General features: G+C 41.9%; 2 protein-coding genes across 2 annotated transcripts in view; one reads left to right on the top strand and one right to left on the bottom strand.

Moving 5' to 3' along the window:
• Positions 1 to 428: 428 nt before the first annotated feature.
• On the bottom strand, positions 429 to 2,382 carry kcnj4 (potassium inwardly rectifying channel subfamily J member 4). Its single transcript, XM_053684214.1, has 2 exons — positions 2,258 to 2,382; positions 429 to 2,160 (listed from the first exon to the last, which is right to left on the bottom strand). Exons 1-2 carry the CDS (start codon positions 2,380 to 2,382, stop codon positions 591 to 593), a joined length of 1,695 nt encoding a protein of 564 aa, XP_053540189.1. The 3' UTR covers positions 429 to 590.
• Positions 2,383 to 17,489: 15,107 nt separating this feature from the next.
• kdelr3 (KDEL endoplasmic reticulum protein retention receptor 3) overlaps positions 17,490 to 22,986 on the top strand; it is a 9,689-nt gene continuing 4,192 nt past the window's right edge. Inside the window, exons 1-3 of the mRNA XM_053684015.1 lie at positions 17,490 to 17,914; positions 22,227 to 22,327; positions 22,943 to 22,986. The exon at positions 22,943 to 22,986 is cut by the window's right edge and continues 115 nt beyond it. Coding sequence (XP_053539990.1) covers positions 17,824 to 17,914; positions 22,227 to 22,327; positions 22,943 to 22,986 — 236 coding nt within the window. The 5' untranslated portion in view covers positions 17,490 to 17,823. The remainder of the gene's footprint in view (positions 17,915 to 22,226; positions 22,328 to 22,942) is intronic.

Below are 22,986 nucleotides of genomic sequence, written 5' to 3'. Positions count from 1 at the left end.
CCCAGGCATGGATAACTCTAACCTATACAGTGCCCTAGAAGATAAAGTAGTGCCTTAAATAAACTCATTTTTCTGATATACAATTTTCGTTGTGAGATGTTGTTTGATGAGAGTTTTCATCTTGTCCTGTGTGAATTTCCTCCTTTGGTAACGTCTATATTTATTTGTTTAATTTGTTTATTTCCATTATCCTGTTCGGATAAATCACTAAAATAACTTTGCATCTATATTTCAGAGTTCATCATCTCATCTTCTTCGATTGTGATCAGTCCTCATGGATCACATGATCCTTTCAGTACCAGTAAAGACTCTGAAGTGAGAACCACCTGGATCAGAAGACAGTCACACTTTTTATGTCTTCAGAAAGAATCTCAAGAGCTTCAGAGCGAGGAAATATACAAATTCAAGCAGGCAAATCGTTTCTATATACAGTTTACTGACAAATCCAAATCTCTGAAAAATGTGCAAAAATGCCGACACAATAATCCCTTTTCCCTTCATCAACTTCATTTGTGTTAGTCATTCTAAAACGAGGGGAGAGTGTGGAACTCTGTTGGGAAACACCTCTAATCACCTCCAAATCCATAGTGTCATATCTCTGATTCGCTCTTGTAGGTCAGAGGATCGAGAGGAATGGATGTCTGAAGGATATCAAACTCCATCTGATTGTCCATGTCCAGCACACAGAGGACGTTGCTTCCAGAAGTTACTGTTGGAGTGTCCTGGAACATTTTCTGGAATTCTGGCGGAATACCAGTAGTGGTTAGCACCGTCAGATCCGTTTCTAGTGTAGTTAGACCTTCCTCCACTCTGCTCTTATTTATCCCTTCCTCATCCTCCTCTTCCCCAGAGTACAGAGCCACTTCATTCTCATAACAGAATGCGCTGGGTGAGCAAGGTGGTCGCAGGAATTGTGCCCTGCGACTAATCGGTGTCCCAGATTGTGATGACGCTTTGGATGATTGATGACTCGCTAACTCACTGAGCTCCTTAGCACTGCATGACGGAGTTGAAGGAACTTCGTAGGTCTTGTGGAAGCGAGCGTAGTCCACTTGGTAGCGATCCTGATCTTCATACACAACCGGCTCAAAGCGGTGACCCCAAAGGATCTCATGGGAAAGGTATGAGCTTCTTGCCTGCGTGGTCATCGCAGTGGCTTCTACCATTCCCTCGAGAATCACGACAATCTCAAAGACATCGTTTTCCAGGTCAGAGCGGCTCATGGCCCAAAACGGTGAGTCTTCATCAATCTCGTGGACGATCACAAGAGGTGAGACGAGGAAGAGACGGTCAGTGCCTTCATCATAACCCACATTCAGGTCCGTCTGCTCCAGCGGGATGAACTCGCCCTCCTCTGTTACTCTGGGTTTAATCAGCTGTGCTCGGACATGAGCTTCAACGATGTGGCTTTTCCGGAGATTTCCGACACGCCACATGAGGCACAGCTTCCCATCGCGCAGCGCTATAACGGCATTTTGGGAAAACAGCAGTGTCTGGTTTCGCTTCTTGGGTCGCGCCATCTTGGCCATGATGGTACCGATCATGAATGAGTCAATGATGCATCCCAAAATGGACTGGACCACCACTGTTGCCACAGCAACTGGGCACTCCTCGGTGACACAGCGCCAGCCATATCCAATCGTTGTTTGAGTTTCAATTGAAAAAAGGAAGGCACCAAGAAAACCTTCGACGTGGAGCAAGCATGGTTTCCACTCCTTCTGTTGCCCCTCACCTGGTGCTCCTGCCCCCGGTTGCCCTCTCACGTGGCGATCAGGGTCAAAATCTCCATGTGCGAGAGCCACGCTGTAAAAAATAATTCCAAAAATCAACCACGACACCATGAATGTCATGCAGAAGATGAGCAGTAGGTAGCGCCAGCGGATGTCCACGCAGGTTGTGAATATATCAGCCAGGTAGCGCTGTGATTTGTCCTCCATGTTGGAGAAAACAACATTGCATTGTCCATTCTTTTTAACGAAACGGCTCCGCAATTGGCCACGCCCCCTCGTGGAGATTTTCCCATTGTAGCTGTTCTCCATGTTGTAGCCACCTACACTAGTTATGGCGCTGCTCATGGCGCTCCCAGGTGAGCTGTGGCCGTTGTGAAGCCCGAGACTGGAGATCTTCAGCCTTTCCTCATCCGGAGAAACAATGCTGTACCTGTGGAATGACAGAGCAAGGAATTCTGGGTAAAAACAAATAGTCAAAACAAATACTGTATAATAAATAATCAGCTGACTGTAGAGTCTCAACTCACACTGCTGTTAAAAAAGAAAAGGTAGAAAATGGAGGAGAGAAAAACGCAGGATGCGATTGGGTGGCATTGTAATAGTGGAGCGAGGGATGAGACAGGAAGAGGACGAGTGTTAAGACACTGTCCATAATCTCATCGCATCCCGCTTGTTCTTTCCAGTGTCCCTCTGAAAGGGCACATAATGACTAAGCATAGTGCGCTAACTCCACAGATGCTAGCGGCTAAACCATGACTCATATTAGCCACAGCTAAAGCTAATATCAATGCTAACGCTAACATTCCACACAGCTAACGCTTTTGGATTAAACTACCTCAAAAATATGGCCAAAAAACTCCCAAAAAGAACCTTTTGGGACATTACTGTGTGTGTGTGTGTGTGTGTGTGTGTGTGTGTGTGTGTGTGTGTGTGTGTGTGTGTGTGTGTGTGAGTTAACTGGCTCTCTCCTCCAGAGAGGATTACCTGCGAAGGTGAGTTGTGTTTAGCCGTATGAGGAGGATTGCAGTCAGTGCAGATTTACAGATTATAATCTGACATTTTCCCTTTCTAATACACACACACACACACACACACACACACACACACACACATAGTGAATGTCCTTATTTATTATTATCCTGTATTTTGTAGTTATATTTGTGTACACCCATAAAAACAAAACTCATCACAATGTTATATTTTTTTCGTGGTTGCAGTGGAACGTTGTTGTAACGTTGTTAAAACCTGATAATCTGCTCAAAAGTCACCACGGTAATACTTATATAACTAATAAACCTGTGTGTGTGTGTGTGTGTGTGTGTGTGTGTGTGTGTGTGTGTGTGTGTGTGATGAAGTGGAGTTTCTGTTACCACCCTGACGTTGATTATTTCCCTATTACAGCACGTCCCCAAGTGTTTTATTCCTCTTACACCACAGCAAACCAATGATTACATTTATTTATTCAGTAAAGAACGACACCTTACTTTTATCTGTTTATAGTTACATTTAATGTTGTGAAACAAGTTCCTGTTGTTACTTACGTTATAGCAGCTATAAACACTCGTTCCCTCACAGCCCTCTCTCTTTATTCCCTCTCTTTATTCTCTCTTTATTATCTCGCTCTCTATTCTCTCTCTCTATTCTCTCTCTCTATTCTCTCTCTATTCACTCTCTCTATTCTCTCTCTTTATTCTCTCTTTATTATCTCGCTCTCTATTCTCTCTCTCTATTCTCTCTCTATTCACTCTCTCTATTCTCTCTCTTTATTCTCTTTTTATTATCTCACTCTCTATTCTCTCTATATATTCTCTCTCTTTATTCTCTCTCGCTATTCTCTCTCTATTCGCTCTCTCTCTATTCTCTCTCTTTATTCTCTCTTTATTATCTCACTCTCTATTCTCTCTCTCTATTCACTCTCTATATTCTCTCTCTATTCACTCTCTCTATTCTCTCTCTCTATTCTCTCTCTCTATTCGCTCTCTCTATTCGCTCTCTCTTTATTCTCTCTTTATTCTCTCTCTTTATTCTCTCTCTCTTTATTCCCTCTCTTGAAGTTAATACAAGACAAAAAAGGATTAAAGCCCCGACCGAGTATCAGCGCATAAATTAATATACTTTTCACAAGGTCGACATTTCTCTATTCTAAATTCTTTATTCTGATATTTTGAGATTCTGGATGTCTGATTTCCGTGAGCTGTAAGACTCATCGAGATTAAAACAAAAAGACGAAATATTTCACTTTATGTGTAATGAATCTAGAATATATCAAAGTTCCACTTTTTCAATTCATTTACAGAAGAAAATCAACTTTTCCATAATATTCTAATTTTTTGGCATGCACCTGTATAATACATGAATATATCGTCACAGCCTTAATGTACATAAAAACAGATTCACACTTACTACACACATGCACGCACACACACACACACACACACACACACACACTGTGTTTACCTGGTGGTTCTGTTGCTACTCATACTGTTGGAGATCAGGAAGTGAAGTGAGGCATCAGGAAAGATTCAGAGATCTGGGATCGGCATCCTGAGAACCCAGCAGTGCACACACGCACACACACACACACACACACACACACACACACACACACACACACACACACACACACACACACACACAGCGCAAACCTGCAGGGACAAAGGGACAGACACAATGAGTTCCTGAACAGTTGAAACAGTTGCACAGGCAGCGGAAAGCAGTTCTCCTGTAAACTTTTTCAGTAAGGTGTGTGTGTGTGTGTGTGTGTGTGTGTGTGTGTGTGTGTGTGTGTGTGTGTGTGTGTGTGTGTTTGGCTGGTCTAGATCGTGATTATTTGGGTCAATGTGAGAGTTAAATATAGTAATGGTGGAAATTTGCAGGAGGGAAAAGGACACAATTAGAAATGGTGGGGTAACGTCATCGTCATCATCGTCATCTTACACAGACCTCGCTCTCTATAATGGAGAAATGGGGTTCACACACACACACACACACACACACACAAGGTCTACCGGTAAATTTTCAGACAGGCAGACAGCTGTATATATAGACTCGGTGGGCGGGGTATAATGGCAGTATTTTCAGCCTCCCTAGCAGCTAGATCATACAGGACAGTGGGCGGGGCAGTGGGTGGGGCAGAGGGAGGGCGAGGAATACTGGTGACATTAATGCTTCCCAGTAGGCAGCTTAGAATTTCATCATGTGTTGACCAGTGACCTCTGACCTTCTCTCTCTCTCTCTCCTACAGATTCTCCTGTGGAAGTGTGTAACTCCAGCAGGGAACTATACACCCACCGGGGCAGGATGGTCCCACACAGGTCCGCATGTTCATGAGTGTCAACAGCACCAACCCCCTCACTTCTGTTAAATTTTGACACATTGATTTTATAGTCTCAGTACAGTGTCTTTCTCTGTGGGCGTGTCTCTCACTCTGTATCACTCTTATCACTGAGTAAAGATAACTGTAGTCAACTCTGTCGTCCTGTTACTTTGTCCTTCACAGTAACTCAGGTTTTGGTCATTTAGCACAGACAATGCTCACTACATGTTCCACCTGGAGGAAACCCGTCCCACTGTCTCACACGAGCTGTTCCATCCATCCATGCATCCATTTTCTGTAGTGTTTATCCTACGCAGGGTAGCGAGGAGCCTGGAGCCCACCCTGGACGGGATGCCAACCCATCACAGGGCACAACCACACACACATTCACACACTACAGACAATTTAGAGATGCTAATCAGCCTACAGCACATGTCTTTGGACTGGGGGAGGAAACCACCGTGCCCCCACAAGCTGTTCATTTTACTTCATTTATATTTATACTGAGTCTGAGCTCCTACAGCCTTCCTGTTTCTGTGGATGTCTCTGTTTAACTCTGTAAACACAAACAAAGGAGAAATGAAATAAAAACACAGACATCAGTCACCTGTGTGTCCTCATCAGTCACAGCAATTTACCAACAATTACAATTTTTATTTATTGAAGAATGTCACGTCATACTTTTTATCCATTTACAGTTACATTTCATTTTCTGGGAAATGAATCAGTTCCTGTTGTCACTTACATTATAGCAGCTATAAACACTCGTTCCCTCACCATCCCTCTCTCTATTCTCTCTCTCTCTCTCTCTCTCTCTCTCTCTATTCTCTCTCTTTATTCTATCTCCAAGTTAATAAGACAAAAAAAATCGCAGTGTGTGGTGTTAGTGAGAAACAGTAAAGAAGTGTAAACTCCTCTGTGCTGAAGCTGTCAGAATGCATAAAGTTACAGCCCTGACAGTTACACAGTGCTGACACTGGAGACTCCTTCCATGAATTTTACATAAATTCAACTTCATCCTAGGACCAATACAATGTTCACGCATGCCGCCATGCAGGCATCTGAAGGTCCATTTAATTCTCCTTGCTGAGAGCAGTATGGGAGGTGAGGCTGACTGACACACTCTAGGAGACAGTGGTCACTTTCAGGAGGCACATCTGGACAGGGTCAATGGGCAGTGAGAGGATTTAAAGAGTTCTGAACTTCTAATGTCCTGTATCACCAGACACAGATCTCCTAGCCATCTTGATAGGAGATCTAAAGTGTACACCATCATGCATCTGGTATTCTCCCATTCCTGCATATTTCACTCAGCACAGGCCAGAGAACCCTGTCCTGAAATCCTCTGCTAGTTCCCCATACAATTCTCTGGCTCAAGCGTTCTACAATATTCCCATCATTATGTATTATGTATTATTGTGTACAGAACATCATGTAATGTAACCCAGGAGCTTCTGCATAACAGCTTTATAAAGTAGCTGTACAGAATTGTACTCAGCACGGCGTGTTTTAACTCCTGTATTTAGTTTAAAGTTCTGTCTTGTTGGTTAAATCTAATCCTTGAGTGCAGAATTAATCTGTTGATATGAGTTCCTGTTTTCCATCTTAAACCACAACGATAGATTAAAGTGTCTCCTAATCTCCATCTTCTAATGATAATATCATACACAGAACTAAGACAGGTCAAACCTTGAACATGCGTGTGCCTGTGAGTGTGTGTGTGTGTGTGTGTGTGTGTGTGTGTGTGTGTGTGAGAGAGAGAGAGAGAGAGAGAGAGAACAGGATTAAGATGCATGAAAGACTTTTTTTTCATTTGTGTTTGTATTTCATCAAGGAATTCTGCTCTGAACAGAATTATGGGATTGAGAAATATATGATGTATCACTTGGTGGAATCATATAAAGCTAGGACATTGTTTCACATGTAAATGTCCACTGTATGCTCTGTTACACTAATGTGACCTTGCACTGGAGTTGCTGATCGACCGCTCGACCTGTTAAAGCACAGAGGGGGAGTGAACACAGCGTAAAGATAATTAGGACTGACAACATCTCTCTCTCTCTCTCTCTCTCTCTCTCTCTTTCTGTCTCAGACTCCAATTCTGCAGACTAGAACATGTCCACAAGCCTGAATGAAATCACAGACAGAGTGACATCATCCAGAGCTTAAGTGAGGATTGGTGTATTCCCAGTAACACTTCAATTAGATAGGATAATCACACAATTTAGTCTGTAGGAGATGCAAACTACAGAAACTGGGATAAAAGTCTCTTTAAAGCGGCCAAGTGCAAACCAGAAAAGGAATTAGGGCTGCAGAACTGCGGTACCCAGAGACCCATCGTTTAATCTGGATAGGAACACACTCTCTCTGTCCAGCCCCCTCTCTATCACACCTCACATACAGCCCACTCACAGAAGGATGTCAACATACTTTTTAAAATGACAGGAAACTAGGAAAGACTACATATATCAAGCTCCTGATCCATACTCCAGGCAAGTTTCCAGTGCGGGAACCTTTTCAAGAACCCACAGGATGTTTCAGGATATTTACTCAGACTTCCACAGAATTAACCAAGTTCCTGTGCTGTATTTCCAGAAACCTTTTTAGTTCCTGCTTCAGAGTTTTCTGCAAACCATGATCTACTTGGGTGGAGCTTGCAGTAACTATCAAACCTGCATCTGGACATGTTTTATATTAGATGCTGCACAGGAAAAAATGACCAGAAAAGCAGACTATTTCCACCATGCAGTTGTTTTTGAATGTTAAGAATCTCATGGCAAAACATATGGAACTGCACTGTCCGTATTTGTGCAGGAACGCAAAACGAATATCACAGGTTCAATTTTATCATATAATCAGGCTAATCAAAGTTAGTTGTGATGTTATTTTCTATAATAATTATGGTTCCTGCAATGCAGTGAAAACAAACACCAGAAACTTTTCCTGGGACTGTTGATATCTTGTTCTGGAAAGTTCTGCATCCCTCAAAAGTTTATTGAATCTAGATGGAAACACACCTTCTTCAGTAAAGCCCTCCATTGCTGAGGCACCATGCTGTCAACCACTCAGAGAGATTTTCATCCAATTGTTGGACCTTTGCATCACTCCGGGCTGCTTCTAAACATCCACCATAACCCAAGAAATCCATTAGTGCTGTCTTAATTAATGAGGCACAGGTCTGATCTTAGTGGTCATGAAGTCCTTTCAGAGACTTGTGATGATATCTCAGAGCCAGCACAGACCTAATGGTGGATACAAAGTAGTTTGCCCGTGTATGATGTAGTCACCATGGGTCTACTTGTTTGTTGCTGTACATGTTCGACCCTCTGGTAGGAGGATCAATGGCTTTCTCACAAAGAAAACTTACTCCACTAAAAATCCACTAACATTTAACAATGGCGTACCTCAGGGCTGTGTGCTGTTACCTCGTCTTGGTTTTCTCCAAAGCACTGACTGGATGAATACCTTTGGACAACTGCTGTCCTGCTGTATCTACAGCAGCTTAGAATCAATTCCCAGAAGACAGTTGGGAAAAATGTGGACTTTAGGAGAAGCCCAGACCTTAAAACTTCCACCAGATGTTTATCCCTCTTTAGCAATCAACTGATGAGTCTCTGCATCCAAATGATTTGAAATCATATTCTCATGAAAAACTCAGAGACAGTGACAGTGTGAAATGAACAGAGAAATCTTTTTTGCATTTTTGTCATGTAATTGTCACTTTTGACCAGTAAGTGGCTCTGTTATGAAATTTGTTGCATAGCCTCAGGTCATGGTTCTGAAAATGCCAACCAACATTTGTCTCAGTGGGCAAAGTCGTTGCTAAGATACAGCCTCACTTCATGTTTGGCAGCTTTGCTGTCAGATTCACTGGCACATTACGGACAAACCATTTGGAATATTCAAAATTCTTGGATACCTTTTGGGATGCTTTGAAGTGGGCCAAATTTGGTGATGATTGGACACAATTTGAAAGAGGAGTAACAAAAAAACAGTTTTTGACAAAATCCAAGTTGTCAGATAATCTAATTAGGTAGAAGTCATATGGTGCCTTGAACTCGTCTCAACCCAAGGAATCCAGAGATGCCTGGCTTTTAACTTTTGGACACATGGTTCAAAAGTTATGACCATAAAATACTTCCAAATTAGGCCCAAATTTGACCTGATGGTGGCGCTAGAGTGTTGGGAGCACTTGTCCTAAATTTGGTCAGAATGTTCCTTAGACCCTCTCCAATCAGTGTGCCAAATTTCACATCTTTTTACCAAATAGTTCTATGGGCTGCCATAGACATCCCAGCCAGAAGAAGAAGAAAAAGAAGAGAAAGTAGAATAACGACAGGGTGCCTACGCACCTTCTGTGATTTGCCTCCTAATAAAAAATGCAATACAACTCTCAAATCTGCCAGATACTGATTATTGCTGCATTTACTCAGATGCATTTATACTCAGACTTTTTTACTGTTAGCATCTAAGTGTATAAAAATGATAACTTCTAAAGGCTGAGGTTCTGCTGAATAAATTACTTGTAAAACTTTTTTAAGGTAGCATAATACAGCAAAACCATCTATGGCAGAAAAAATAACACACAAATACCTTAGACTCCAAAGGGTTAATCCAAAGCAATTTACAGTTGATATAGAGAGGATCTCTATCCAAGCAACTTGAAGGTTAAGGGCCTTGTTGCAATGGTTCTCCAGCAGTCCTGGTATTTGAACTGTGCTACCCTTCTCACTAAGTCCTTGATGAGGATTTACTTTCTGAAGTAATTAAAAATTTTGCCATAGTCAATACTGGTCCAGTGATACACTTTCATTATGGAGATCTCACCTACTTGATAACTGTCTGGTTCACCTCATCCACCGTACAAGCCCAAAGCCAGGTCACAACACATCATCCGATCAGCCAAAACGATAATCAGCTATAACCTATCCACCTTCCAGAACCTGCATATCTCCAGGTCCTTTACATCTCCAGGACCAGGAAACCTTTTTACCCACATTTTGAAGCTGTTATTTTTAGATCAGGATAAATGAGAACAGCAAAATGCAGAAAAGCTTTTTCCCCCCAGGATGGTTGGTATCAATCATGCCAACCTCTGAAATGTGTGGAGCCTTCTTATACCCAAAATACTGTTCAAGAGCACATTATGCACTTACCTTTTACTTATATTGAAGGAGATAATTTTATACTTGGTACAGCTGCTACTTAAACCACATTTTGAACAATATTGAACATCTCTCTTGGAATAAATACTTTTTTGTGTGTCTGTTTTTGGTATAATTCTGTCCTTGTGTAAGTACTTGACTAAACAAATTTGTGGCTAATGAAAAATTTTAAGTAATTCTCATGTTAATGGGTAATAAGTGATAACACCTTCTGCACAATGCTAAACGTTTCTGCTAAACAAATACACAGATCAACTGACTATAATACACTCTAGCTTACCTGATGAGTCTTATGAGATTTTTCTTCTCTTTCAGTTGTAATTAGAGGTTTCTTTTACGCTTCAAAATGATAAATCCGTGTTTAACTTTGATCACAGATAAGCATGCCAGACCGTCTGTTAATGTAAAATATATTCATTTGTTGCTTTCTCAGTAATCCGTCTGTCTCTGAAGTGAATTCTGTAGCATGGTAATCTCCTCCAAACACAGCCTGCCTCTCTCTCTCTCTCTCTCTCTCTCTCCATTACACACTCATGTCCTAGAATACTGTGTATCAGGCGCGGGGGTGAGAGAGAGAGAGAGAGAGAGAGAGAGAGAGAGAGAGAGAGAGAGAGAGAGAGAGAGAGAGAGAGAGAGAGAGAGGAACAGAAACAGAGAGCGAGTAATTAGTCCTTTTAAAGTTGGTGAAGTAGACTTGGAGAGTTACTGGTTTCAGTGTCACAGTGTATAATGTAAACTGTCAGTCATGTTGATCTGTTAAAATACATCCATCTTAAAGAAGAGACACGGCAACAGATGACCAGTCGTTTCCTATTGGAGCATGCAACAGCAAGCTGCCATTCTGACGTCAGAGACAGATCGAATAAAGAGTTTCGGCTCCAGGGCAGAAAAAACTCAACAAAGTAAACCAGTGAAGTATATAAATTATACAAGACAGAAATATTTGTCCGTTTATTATAAGCGGTTTAAAATACTGGACAGTGTAAATCACAGACACGCTGTACAGCGTAAAGCACAGACACATTGTACAGTGTAAATCACAGACACTCTGGACAGCGTAAATCACAGACACGCTGTACTGTTTAAAATTACAGACACGATGTACAGCGTAAATCACAGACACTCTGTACATTGTAAATTACAGACACGATGTACAGCGTAAATCACAGACACTCTGTACATTGTAAATTACAGACACGATGTACAGTGTAAATCACAGACACTCTGTACATTGTAAATTACAGACATGCTGTACAGTGTAAATTACAGACACTCTGTACATTGTAAATCACAATCACGCTGTACAGCATAAATCACAGACATGCTAGAAAGCGGAAATTATAGACATGCTGATGGACATCAGGGACATAACATGACCATGGCATTTGCATGTCTTTCAGGAGACTTTAAAAAATATATATTAATAATGGTTCATGTAATCCATATATGTGTGTTCAAATACACACACACACACACACACACACACACACACACACACACACACAGAAATAGAGTGTGTGTCTCTGTCTCTTTGTCACGTTCTCTCTTGCCTGAGGAACTCCAACTATAACGGATGTTTATATAACTCTGTCCTCTATACAGTGGATTACACACACACACACACACACACACACACACATATATATATATATATATATATATATATATATATATATATATATATATATATATATATATATATATACAAGCACACATTCGTACACACAGCTTTATGTGTACACTGTCGCCACTCTCTCGTCTGACGTCTGTTTCAGAGGCTTTGGTGAAATTATGACTTTATTATAACTTTCATGTCCATATGAAGTGATGACTGGTTGGTAATTGACATCTGTCTCTCCGGGCCCTGCCTGCTGCTGGGGATTCAGAGAAGCAGCTAAAGGGTTGCTATGGAAATGTGTGTGAGTGTGTGTGTGTGAGAGAGAGAGAGAGAAAGAGAGAGAGAGAGGGTAAATTATATGGTAGAGCGTCTCCCGCTCAGCACTCAGTGGGCAGGTGGGAGTGAATATCCACATATATGACACAAGTGAAAGCCACTGCAGAAGTGTGTGGGAGGAGAGAGAGAGAGAGAGAGAGAGAGAGAGAGAGAGAGAGAGAGAGAGAGAGAGAGAGAGAGAGAGAGAGAGAGAGAGAGAAGACATGGTGTGCCAACCTCATTTCAATAGTTAAATCAGGACGATCCCGCTGCTGGCTAACACTTCAGCCAAAAGCAGGCATATCAGAGACAGACACATGGCTCTGTGTTTTCACTCCTCCAGAAGAATCCCCTTAAAAAGACGAGGATCTAAACCACTCAGAGATTAGTCACTTTCAGCACCAGAGAAATGCGTAGCCATGTTTCTGATCTTTCAGAGCCTTTAAACAAACACTCCCCCAAAATCCATTACCACCACATTCCTTCTTTGAAACCAGGGTGTCCAATCTTATCCACAATGGGCCACACCTGATTCCACCTGTTTTATCAGTTCATCTTAGCCTTTTATCAGCTGTCATGTGTGGCCTGCTTGGTTTGAATTAAACCCTGGGCATTTGCAGATTGGACACGAGTGCACTAAAACACCCCGTCCTTTTTACAGCATCTTATTCTACATACACTAAAAGGACAAACAACAGTATGTGGATACCTGACTACTGAACAACCCATTCCAAAACAATGGGCATTAATATGGAGTTGTTCCCTGTGTTTGCTGTTATAATGCACTCCACTCTTCCGGGAAGGCTTTCCACTAGATTTTGGGGTGCAGCTATGTGGATTTGTGATCATTCAGCTACAAGAGCGTTAGTGAGGTTGAGGTCAGGCACTGATGTTGATGTGAGGAGACTCCAATTCCAGTTCATCCCAAAGGTTTTCACTTGGGTTGAGGTCAGGGTTCTGTGCAGGACACTCGAGTTCTTCTACCTTCTTCCAAGCTTCACACCCCACGTCTTCATGGAGCTCGCTTTGTGCACAGTGTGCACTTTGTGTCGTGCTGGAACAATGTTTGGGATTCTTAGTTCCAGTGAAGGAAAATGGTTTGATGGTCGGAGTGCACATACTTTTGGCCATACAGTGTAAAATCCTCATACATCCTGAATGAATCCTGATTATCATACAAGCTGGAGTGTTTCTTTATCCTACACACAATCTTTAGGACGTCCTGATTTGTTGAGCAATAAACTTGCCTGGATCAGCAAGAACCAAACTTATATTAAACATGATCGATTAAATAATGTAACTTCAGGTGGTGAACTGTGGCAGAGTCTATGAGAGCCATTCTACAATAACACTGGAGGAACCGTAGAAGCTGCCTGTGGACCTGACAGCATCAGGACTGAAATGCTCCAATACTGCACACATGGGCTTCAGAAAGCACTGCTCAAGATCTACAACCTTATCCTCAATTCAGACCGAGCAATATCACAGGCATTATTGTAAGCAGTAACCTGGGGAAGGACATCTTAAACAGTTCAATTCTGACCTTCTTTACTCAAATTAATGTCCTGAGCAACAGTCAAATTGTCATTTCAGACTATACATATTGGCATTAGATACTATATAATATATAAGCTGCAGATTGCTACAGATGATGACATCTATGTACTCTAGAAACAACTGTACAGGAACGAGGGGAGGCAGTCTGAGTCCAGCACTGTCCAACATTTACATTAATGATCCACTGGTGCAGGTGGAACAGTCTGCACCCTCCAGACTCATCCTACAGGACAGGGAAGTGAAATTCCTGCTCGGTGCAGATGCCCTGCTGCTGCGGTCACTTGTGCAGCACACAGGACAGTACGCTTACCTCAGCATCACCATATCAAGGAGTTTCAGAAGCACAGTGAAGACACTAAAGGAATAACAATAAAAAGGACATTCTGCATAGCTAATCTATTCACAAATAATCTGGCAGTGTGATGACTCCAAAGGAAGAGTTGCATCTCTTTCTCAGGAAAGTACACATAGATGCTAACTGTAAGAGAAAAAGTGAAAGACATAGAGGGAAAGAAGCAACTCTGTCTCCCTCTGTTGGACAGGGAAGGAGATGACCTTTATTTTATTGTATTTTTTTCTGAGCTCATATAAAACAAAGGCTTTCTATTCCCCTCAAATCAGTTATGACTTACAGAAGGATTTCTGTTCATATTCGGTTTTGCGTCCCATTTCCTGCTCTTTACTTACTCACAGTGTTTGTTTTTTTTTTCCTGCCCCAACTCTGCTCAGGTCATGCTCCATGACGAAGAAACCTTGAAAGGAACCAGGTTCAACAGGAAACCCATCCTGTTCTGGGTTGTCCTCCATTTCTCTTAAATATCCTGCCATTTCTGGTGTTAATTAATCTTTTTAAATATTCAATAGGGCTTGGAAATTAATGTCTTGTCACCCTGCATTACAGGATTGATCCGCTGTTTTTTTTCCCTAATATTTTGTTTACATGCAAAAAATGCATTCACACACATTGTGAGAGCTGAAAGAAATTGCGGCTTTTTGTGGACTTAAAAGCTAATCAAAGGAGAATTGGTCGGATCGTATAAATGATTGTATTGATGGTGTAGGTCCATACGAACTCCCAAAGAGAGTGGAGTAATGACCTCGTAATGCCCCAGTAATGCAGCCTCTTTTTCAGACATAATTTAAATCAGTGCCTATCCTTCTAGGCAATTAAAGTTATTTAAAGTCACTTGAATCCATGTACGGTTTACAAATTAATGGATTACAGGATCTGAAAATTTACCAATCGCTAAAACACGATAGCACAGTCATTCAAACAACGTTACAGTTCCAGAGCGATTTTATTAATGTTTGCTTTACTGTGTTATTGACAGTTAAATAAGGATATATTTTTCAACATATAAGCCTTAAATAAGCAGATATTACCTCTGAAACTTCACTTTCCTAATTTCACCATCATGACTCGAAAACTCAAAACACTCAAAGAATCTCATTGACTAGTTAGGACTCGATAAGTAACCCCATCAAGACATCATTTCCCCAATCCCTATATGAATACACGTGCATGTATTGCATCCTTGTAATGTCAACTCATGACCAAGTCCAAATAAAGAGACTCTGATGCTTTCGAACTTCCATATACACTCGAGTTCCTCTTTCAGGTCCTGATGTTTCTCCAGGTTCTCACAATCCTTTTGGACATTATTGTGATTTAGAACTGCCATATCTATGACCACTACCTATAGTCTGATTGGTTTGCTATTAGACGTTAATATGTCAGAATCTGCAGGTCCCAAAGAATCTTAGTTTTGTTGTTCCTCAGATGAAGACCCTGGACTGTCCCATCAGTATTTATTCTTCCAAATGTCTTCTATCATTAGTTCTGAATCTGCCTCTAAGTGCAGGATAATCTTCAGGGCTTCACTTTACAGTCATCTTTGCACAACTATGGTATGTATAATAAATGAACGATGCACGCACAACTATGGAAGCCTTATTTCACTGCTTCAAGAAAACGTCAAACCATTTATGAAGTCATAATAATGAGAAAGCTCATTGCTCCATTGAGAGCTGGGGTAACTGAATCCTCTACAGGTGCTACGCTGTTATTTTATTTCAGTCACGATCTGCAGTGTGTGTGTGCTTCTCTCTCAATTCAGACCAAATAAAATATTATCTCTGTACTAAAACTGATCATTTCAGCCTCTTCTGGATAAACATATCAGATTATGCTTGAACTGTAAAACGTTGTGCCTACTACTACACCCAGATACTACTGTGTTAGAAATGGTTAGTCAGTGGCTGTAGCATTTCTATAATTAACACTGGGTATTATCTAACCAGTACATGATATTTAGAGGAGTGAAGCCAATGTTTGTGAGGTATTTCAGTTTTGGGAAAAACTGAACTGTATTGGATTTGGACGAGTTCATCACTGTCACCATGCTACAGTTGCTAACTAACACCTTGGTGTTATGGTGTAGTTAGCTAGGTTTTGTACACACAGAGCAGTGCTTCTCCGAATGACCCCCAGGATCCCCAGAGGTCTGTGAAGCATAGTGGGTGTGGGTGTGTGTGGGTGTGTGTGTGTGGGGGGGGGGGGGGGGGGGGGGGGGGGGGTGAATTTTTCTATTATTGTATTTGTGGAAATCACAACCCACGTTTGGGTAAATATTAAATTATTAATATTTAAGTTTGTTTAGACATTAGCCTATTTTAGCCTATTTGACTTTTTTTTAAATCCCAACCTCAGTAATTGAAAAACCAGTAGGACTATAATTAATGTCAGTTTGGATGATTGAAAGTGCAAGAATTAAATGGCTGCATGAGCTGAATATTTGAATAGTTGGATTATGTGAAATTTATTTTACAGTAAAATGAGTCAATTTAATAAATTGAAAGTCAATGGATTTTTCTAGAATGTCGAGCACAAAAACTGTTTATAACTGTGTTATAGTTAAAACTATTGTTCAAGTGGTTATATAAATTCACTAAGAAGGCCATAAAACAGTGTCTTTTATACCCTACATATAGTGCGCTCCATGTCCACGAGTGGGAATCCCTGGCCTACACAGGATCTAAAGTGAACCGTTTCAGATTCAGTGTGAATTCTAGAACCTGTTGTGTTATGTTTTGGGGTCCAGTTCACTAATTCCTGTATCAGCACACTACTAGAGGTTGAGGCTCTGGGTTATTGATCAGAAGGTCGGGGGTTCAAGCCCCAGCACCGCCAAGCTGTCACTGTTGAGCCCTTGAGCAAGGCCCTTAACCCTCTCTGCTCCAGGGGGCACTGTATCATGGCTGACCCTGTGCTCTGACCCCAACTTCCTGGGTATGCGAAGAAGAGAATTTCACTGCGCTCTACTGTATATGTGATCAATAAAGACTCATTATCATTACAAACTAGACATGGTACCAATCCAAACCCAGTGTCAGTACCGGACTGTGGTTCGGATGTTGGAGAAGGATAATTGGATATTACATCCTGTAACAAATAGCAAAGATTGGAATTGGATTTGAAAAAGGAACTAATTTCCAGAACTGGAATGTTTACACATTAAGAGACTTGATTGTTTTGGGTTTTTGTTAGGATTTATTGTATTATATTTATACTTTATATAATATTTTATATGATGATGTACATCTACACCGTACATGAAGGATAAACAGAGCAGTTTTAAGCCGATGCTAATCAGTGTAAGTGTTCAGGTTCCATGCTAATGTGAACACTACAGCACTCAGCCCTGTTTAAATGGTGTCCTGCCCCTTTAAGGCGCGCGGGTTCATGCTTTTCGTCCCGGGTGAAGGAATTCCTCCGCGCGCGTGAGGGAGGGGGTTCCGTCAGCCACGTCACCTACCGACTTGACGCGCAGGAAGGCAGAGAGAGCGAGAGAGAGACAGACAGAAGGGAACAGAGTGTTAATGTTGCGGGATTAACGGCACATCTTTTACAGGACAGCGGAATATATAACAGCACGCGCTTTACTAACAGCACGCGCTTTATTACTCCAGAGAGGCAGCAGCCGATCAGAGGGAAAGTTTGCACGCGAGATCAGCTCGAGACCTCCTGCACAGCGTCCTTATTTATTATTTTAACATCCGGTTTATTTTTTTCTTTCCGGGTTTTTTTGTTTTGTTGTTGTTGTTGTTTATTGACGCGCGAGGATGAACGTGTTCCGCCTGGCTGGTGACGTGTCGCATCTGCTCGCGATCATCATCCTCTTCATGAAGATCTGGAGGTCCAAGTCCTGCGCAGGTAAGATTAACGCGCGCGCACTCCGGTCCGCTCGTGCATGAACTGACACGTCACACACTGAACAGACTCAGTGACGGTGTAATGTACAGTTACAGGAGGTGTAATGTACAGTTACAGTACAGTTACAGGGGGTGTAATGTACAGTTACAGTACAGTTACAGGAGGTGTAATGTACAGTTACAGGAGGTGTAATATACAGTTACAGGAGGTGTAATGTACAGTTACAGTACAGTTACAGGAGGTGTAATGTACAGTTACAGGAGGTGTAATGTACAGTTACAGTACAGTTACAGGAGGTGTAATGTACAGTTACAGGAGGTGTAATGTACAGTTACAGTACAGTTACAGGAGGTGTAATGTACAGTTACAGGAGGTGTAATGTACAGTTACAGGAGGTGTAATGTACAGTTACAGGAGGTATAATGTACAGTTACAGTACAGTTACAGGGGGTGTAATGTACAGTTACAGGAGGTGTAATGTACAGTTACAGTACAGTTACAGGAGGTGTAATGTACAGTTACAGTACAGTTACAGGAGGTGTAATGTACAGTTACAGGAGGTGTAATGTACAGTTACAGGTGTAATGTACAGTTACAGGAGGTGTAATGTACAGTTACAGGAGGTGTAATGTACAGTTACAGTACAGTTACAGGAGGTGTAATGTACAGTTACAGGAGGTTTAATGTACAGTTACAGGAGGTGTAATGTACAGTTACAGTATAGTTACAGGGGGTGTAATGTACAGTTACAGGAGGTTTAATGTACAGTTACAGGAGGTGTAATGTACAGTTACAGTATAGTTACAGGGGGTGTAATGTACAGTTACAGGAGGTGTAATGTACAGTTACAGTACAGTTACAGGAGGTGTAATGTACAGTTACAGGAGGTGTAATGTACAGTTACAGTACAGTTACAGGAGGTGTAATGTACAGTTACAGTACAGTTACAGGAGGTGTAATGTACAGTTACAGTACAGTTACAGGAGGTGTAATGTACAGTTACAGGAGGTGTAATGTACAGTTACAGTACAGTTACAGGAGGTGTAATGTACAGTTACAGTACAGTTACAGGAGGTGTAATGTACAGTTACAGGAGGTGTAATGTACAGTTACAGTACAGTTACAGGAGGTGTAATGTACAGTTACAGGAGGTGTAATGTACAGTTACAGTACAGTTACAGGAGGTGTAATGTACAGTTACAGTACAGTTACAGGAGGTGTAATGTACAGTTACAGGTGTAATGTACAGTTACAGGAGGTGTAATGTACAGTTACAGGTGTAATGTACAGTTACAGGTGGTGTAATGTACAGTTACAGTACAGTTACAGGAGGTTTAATGTACAGTTACTGGAGGTGTAATGTACAGTTACAGGAGGTGTAATGTACAGTTACAGTACAGTTACAGGAGGTGTAATGTACAGTTACAGGAGGTGTAATGTACAGTTACAGTACAGTTACAGGAGGTGTAATGTACAGTTACAGTACAGTTACAGGAGGTGTAATGTACAGTTACAGTACAGTTGCAGGAGGTGTAATGTACAGTTACAGTACAGTTACAGGAGGTGTAATGTACAGTTACAGGTGTAATGTACAGTTACAGGAGGTGTAATGTACAGTTACAGGAGGTGTAATGTACAGTTACAGTGCAGTTACAGGAGGTGTAATGTACAGTTACAGTACAGTTGCAGGAGGTGTAATGTACAGTTACAGTACAGTTACAGGAGGTGTAATGTACAGTTACAGTACAGTTGCAGGAGGTGTAATGTACAGTTACAGTACAGTTACAGGAGGTGTAATGTACAGTTACAGGTGTAATGTACAGTTACAGGAGGTGTAATGTACAGTTACAGGAGGTGTAATGTACAGTTACAGTGCAGTTACAGGAGGTGTAATGTACAGTTACAGCACAGTTACAGGAGGTATAATGTACAGTTACAGTACAGTTACAGGAGGTGTAATGTACAGTTACAGGAGGTGTAATGTACAGTTACAGTACAGTTACAGGAGGTGTAATGTACAGTTACAGGAGGTGTAATGTACAGTTACAGGAGGTGTAATGTACAGTTACAGTACAGTTACAGGAGGTGTAATGTACAGTTACAGGAGGTGTAATGTACAGTTACAGGAGGTGTAATGTACAGTTACAGTACAGTTACAGGAGGTGTAATGTACAGTTACAGGAGGTGTAATGTACAGTTACAGTACAGTTACAGGAGGTGTAATGTACAGTTACAGGAGGTGTAATGTACAGTTACAGGAGGTGTAATGTACAGTTACAGTACAGTTACAGGAGGTGTAATGTACAGTTACAGGAGGTGTAATGTACAGTTACAGTACAGTTACAGGAGGTGTAATGTACAGTTACAGGAGGTGTAATGTACAGTTACAGGTGTAATGTACAGTTACAGGAGGTGTAATGTACAGTTACAGTACAGTTACAGGAGGTGTAATGTACAGTTACAGGTGTAATGTACAGTTACAGGAGGTGTAATGTACAGTTACAGGTGTAATGTACAGTTACAGGTGGTGTAATGTACAGTTACAGTACAGTTACAGGAGGTTTAATGTACAGTTACTGGAGGTGTAATGTACAGTTACAGGAGGTGTAATGTACAGTTACAGTACAGTTACAGGAGGTGTAATGTACAGTTACAGGAGGTGTAATGTACAGTTACAGTACAGTTGCAGGAGGTGTAATGTACAGTTACAGTACAGTTACAGGAGGTGTAATGTACAGTTACAGTACAGTTGCAGGAGGTGTAATGTACAGTTACAGTACAGTTACAGGAGGTGTAATGTACAGTTACAGGAGGTGTAATGTACAGTTACAGTACAGTTACAGGAGGTGTAATGTACAGTTACAGAAGGTGTAATGTACAGTTACAGAAGGTGTAATGTACAGTTACAGTACAGTTACAGGAGGTGTAATGTACAGTTACAGAAGGTGTAATGTACAGTTACAGAAGGTGTAATGTACAGTTACAGTACAGTTACAGGAGGTATAATGTACAGTTACAGGTGTAATGTACAGTTACAGGAGGTGTAATGTACAGTTACAGTGCAGTTACAGGAGGTGTAATGTACAGTTACAGTACAGTTACAGGAGGTATAATGTACAGTTACAGTACAGTTACAGGAGGTGTAATGTACAGTTACAGGAGGTGTAATGTACAGTTACAGTATAGTTACAGGAGGTGTAATGTACAGTTACAGGAGGTGTAATGTACAGTTACAGGAGGTGTAATGTACAGTTACAGTACAGTTGCAGGAGGTGTAATGTACAGTTACAGTACAGTTACAGGAGGTGTAATGTACAGTTACAGTGCAGTTACAGGAGGTGTAATGTACAGTTATAGTACAGTTACAGGAGGTATAATGTACAGTTACAGTACAGTTACAGGAGGTGTAATGTACAGTTACAGGAGGTGTAATGTACAGTTACAGTACAGTTACAGGAGGTATAATGTACAGTTACAGTACAGTTACAGGGGGTGTAATGTACAGTTACAGGAGGTATAATGTACAGTTACAGTACAGTTACAGGAGGTGTAATGTACAGTTACAGGAGGTGTAATGTACAGTTACAGTACAGTTACAGGAGGTGTAATGTACAGTTACAGGAGGTGTAATGTACAGTTACAGGAGGTATAATGTACAGTTACAGTACAGTTACAGGGGGTGTAATGTACAGTTACAGGAGGTGTAATGTACAGTTACAGTACAGTTACAGGAGGTGTAATGTACAGTTACAGGAGGTGTAATGTACAGTTACAGTATAGTTACAGGAGGTGTAATGTACAGTTACAGGAGGTGTAATAGGCCACGTCCTGAACAGTAATCAGTGCACACTATGTAGTGCACTCCATCTAGGGAACTGACTGCAGTATGTGCACTACAGACGTGATGAATATCACCTCCTCCTACACACTATGTAGTGCACTCTGACAGGTCAGGGAGCAGGTGCTAGGGCACTTTATCTCCAGGAGGAGCTGTTAGGAAGGTAGCAGGGGGTATTGTCTATAAGTGCACTACATAGTGAATAAAATTAGTGTTTTAACGTCCTGTTTAGTGCACTCCTAGTGCAGTACCCTACTATATAACTGCACTTTAACAAGTACACCAAAACAAGTAGAATCTCCTAAGCCCCTTATACACTGTATACAGTATACACACTATGTAGTGCACTAGATATCTGACAGAGACACCATTAAGATCCAGTGCTGGTAATGATGAGAGAGGAGAGTGAATAAGTGAGTGATAACTTTGTGTGTGTGTGTGTGTGTGTGTGTGTGTGTGTGTGTGTGTGTGTAGGTATCTCAGGGAAGTCTCAAGTGCTCTTCGCATTGGTCTTCACTACCAGATATCTGGACCTGTTCACCGTCTTCATCTCTGCATACAACACTGTCATGAAGGTAACACACACACACACACACACACACACACACACACACACACACACACACACACACACATGAATATGAAGGCATGTTTCCACTTTCATATCTCACTGGTGGTCTCTCTCTCTCTTTCTCTGTTGCTCTCTCTCCCTCCCTCCCTCCCTCCCTCTCTCTCCCTCCTCCTTGCCCTCTCTCTCGCGCTCCCCTTCTCTCTCTCCTTCCCTCCTTCCCTCCATCTCTCTCCCTCCTCCTCTCCCTCTCTCTCGCGCTCCCCTTCTCTCTCTCCCTCCCTCCCTCCCTCCCTCTCTCTCCCTCCCTCTCTCTCCCTCCTCCTCTCCCTCTCTCTCGCTCTCCCCTTTTCTCTCTCTCTCTCTCTCTCCCTCCCCCTCTCTCTCCCCTTTTCTCTCTCTCCCTCCCCCGCCCCCCCCTCCCCCTCCCCCGCCCCCCCCTCTCCCCCTCCCCCCCTCTCTCCCTCCCTCTCTCTCTCTCTCCCCCTCCCCCCCTCTCTCCCTCCCTCTCTCTCTCTCTCCCCCCTCTCTCTCTCTCTCTCTGTCTCTCTCTCTCTCTCTCTCTCTCTCTCTCTCTCTGTCTCTCTCTCTCTCTCTCTCTCTCTCTCTCTGTCTCCCCCAGGTGGTGTTCCTGGTCCTAGCCTATGCAACAGTGTATCTAATCTA

Source organism: Ictalurus punctatus, chromosome 12, assembly GCF_001660625.3.
Source record: "Ictalurus punctatus breed USDA103 chromosome 12, Coco_2.0, whole genome shotgun sequence".
Classification (NCBI taxonomy): domain Eukaryota; kingdom Metazoa; phylum Chordata; class Actinopteri; order Siluriformes; family Ictaluridae; genus Ictalurus; species Ictalurus punctatus.
The sequence above is the reverse complement of the archived record's forward strand: the minus strand, read 5'-3'. Positions and strand labels throughout refer to the sequence as shown.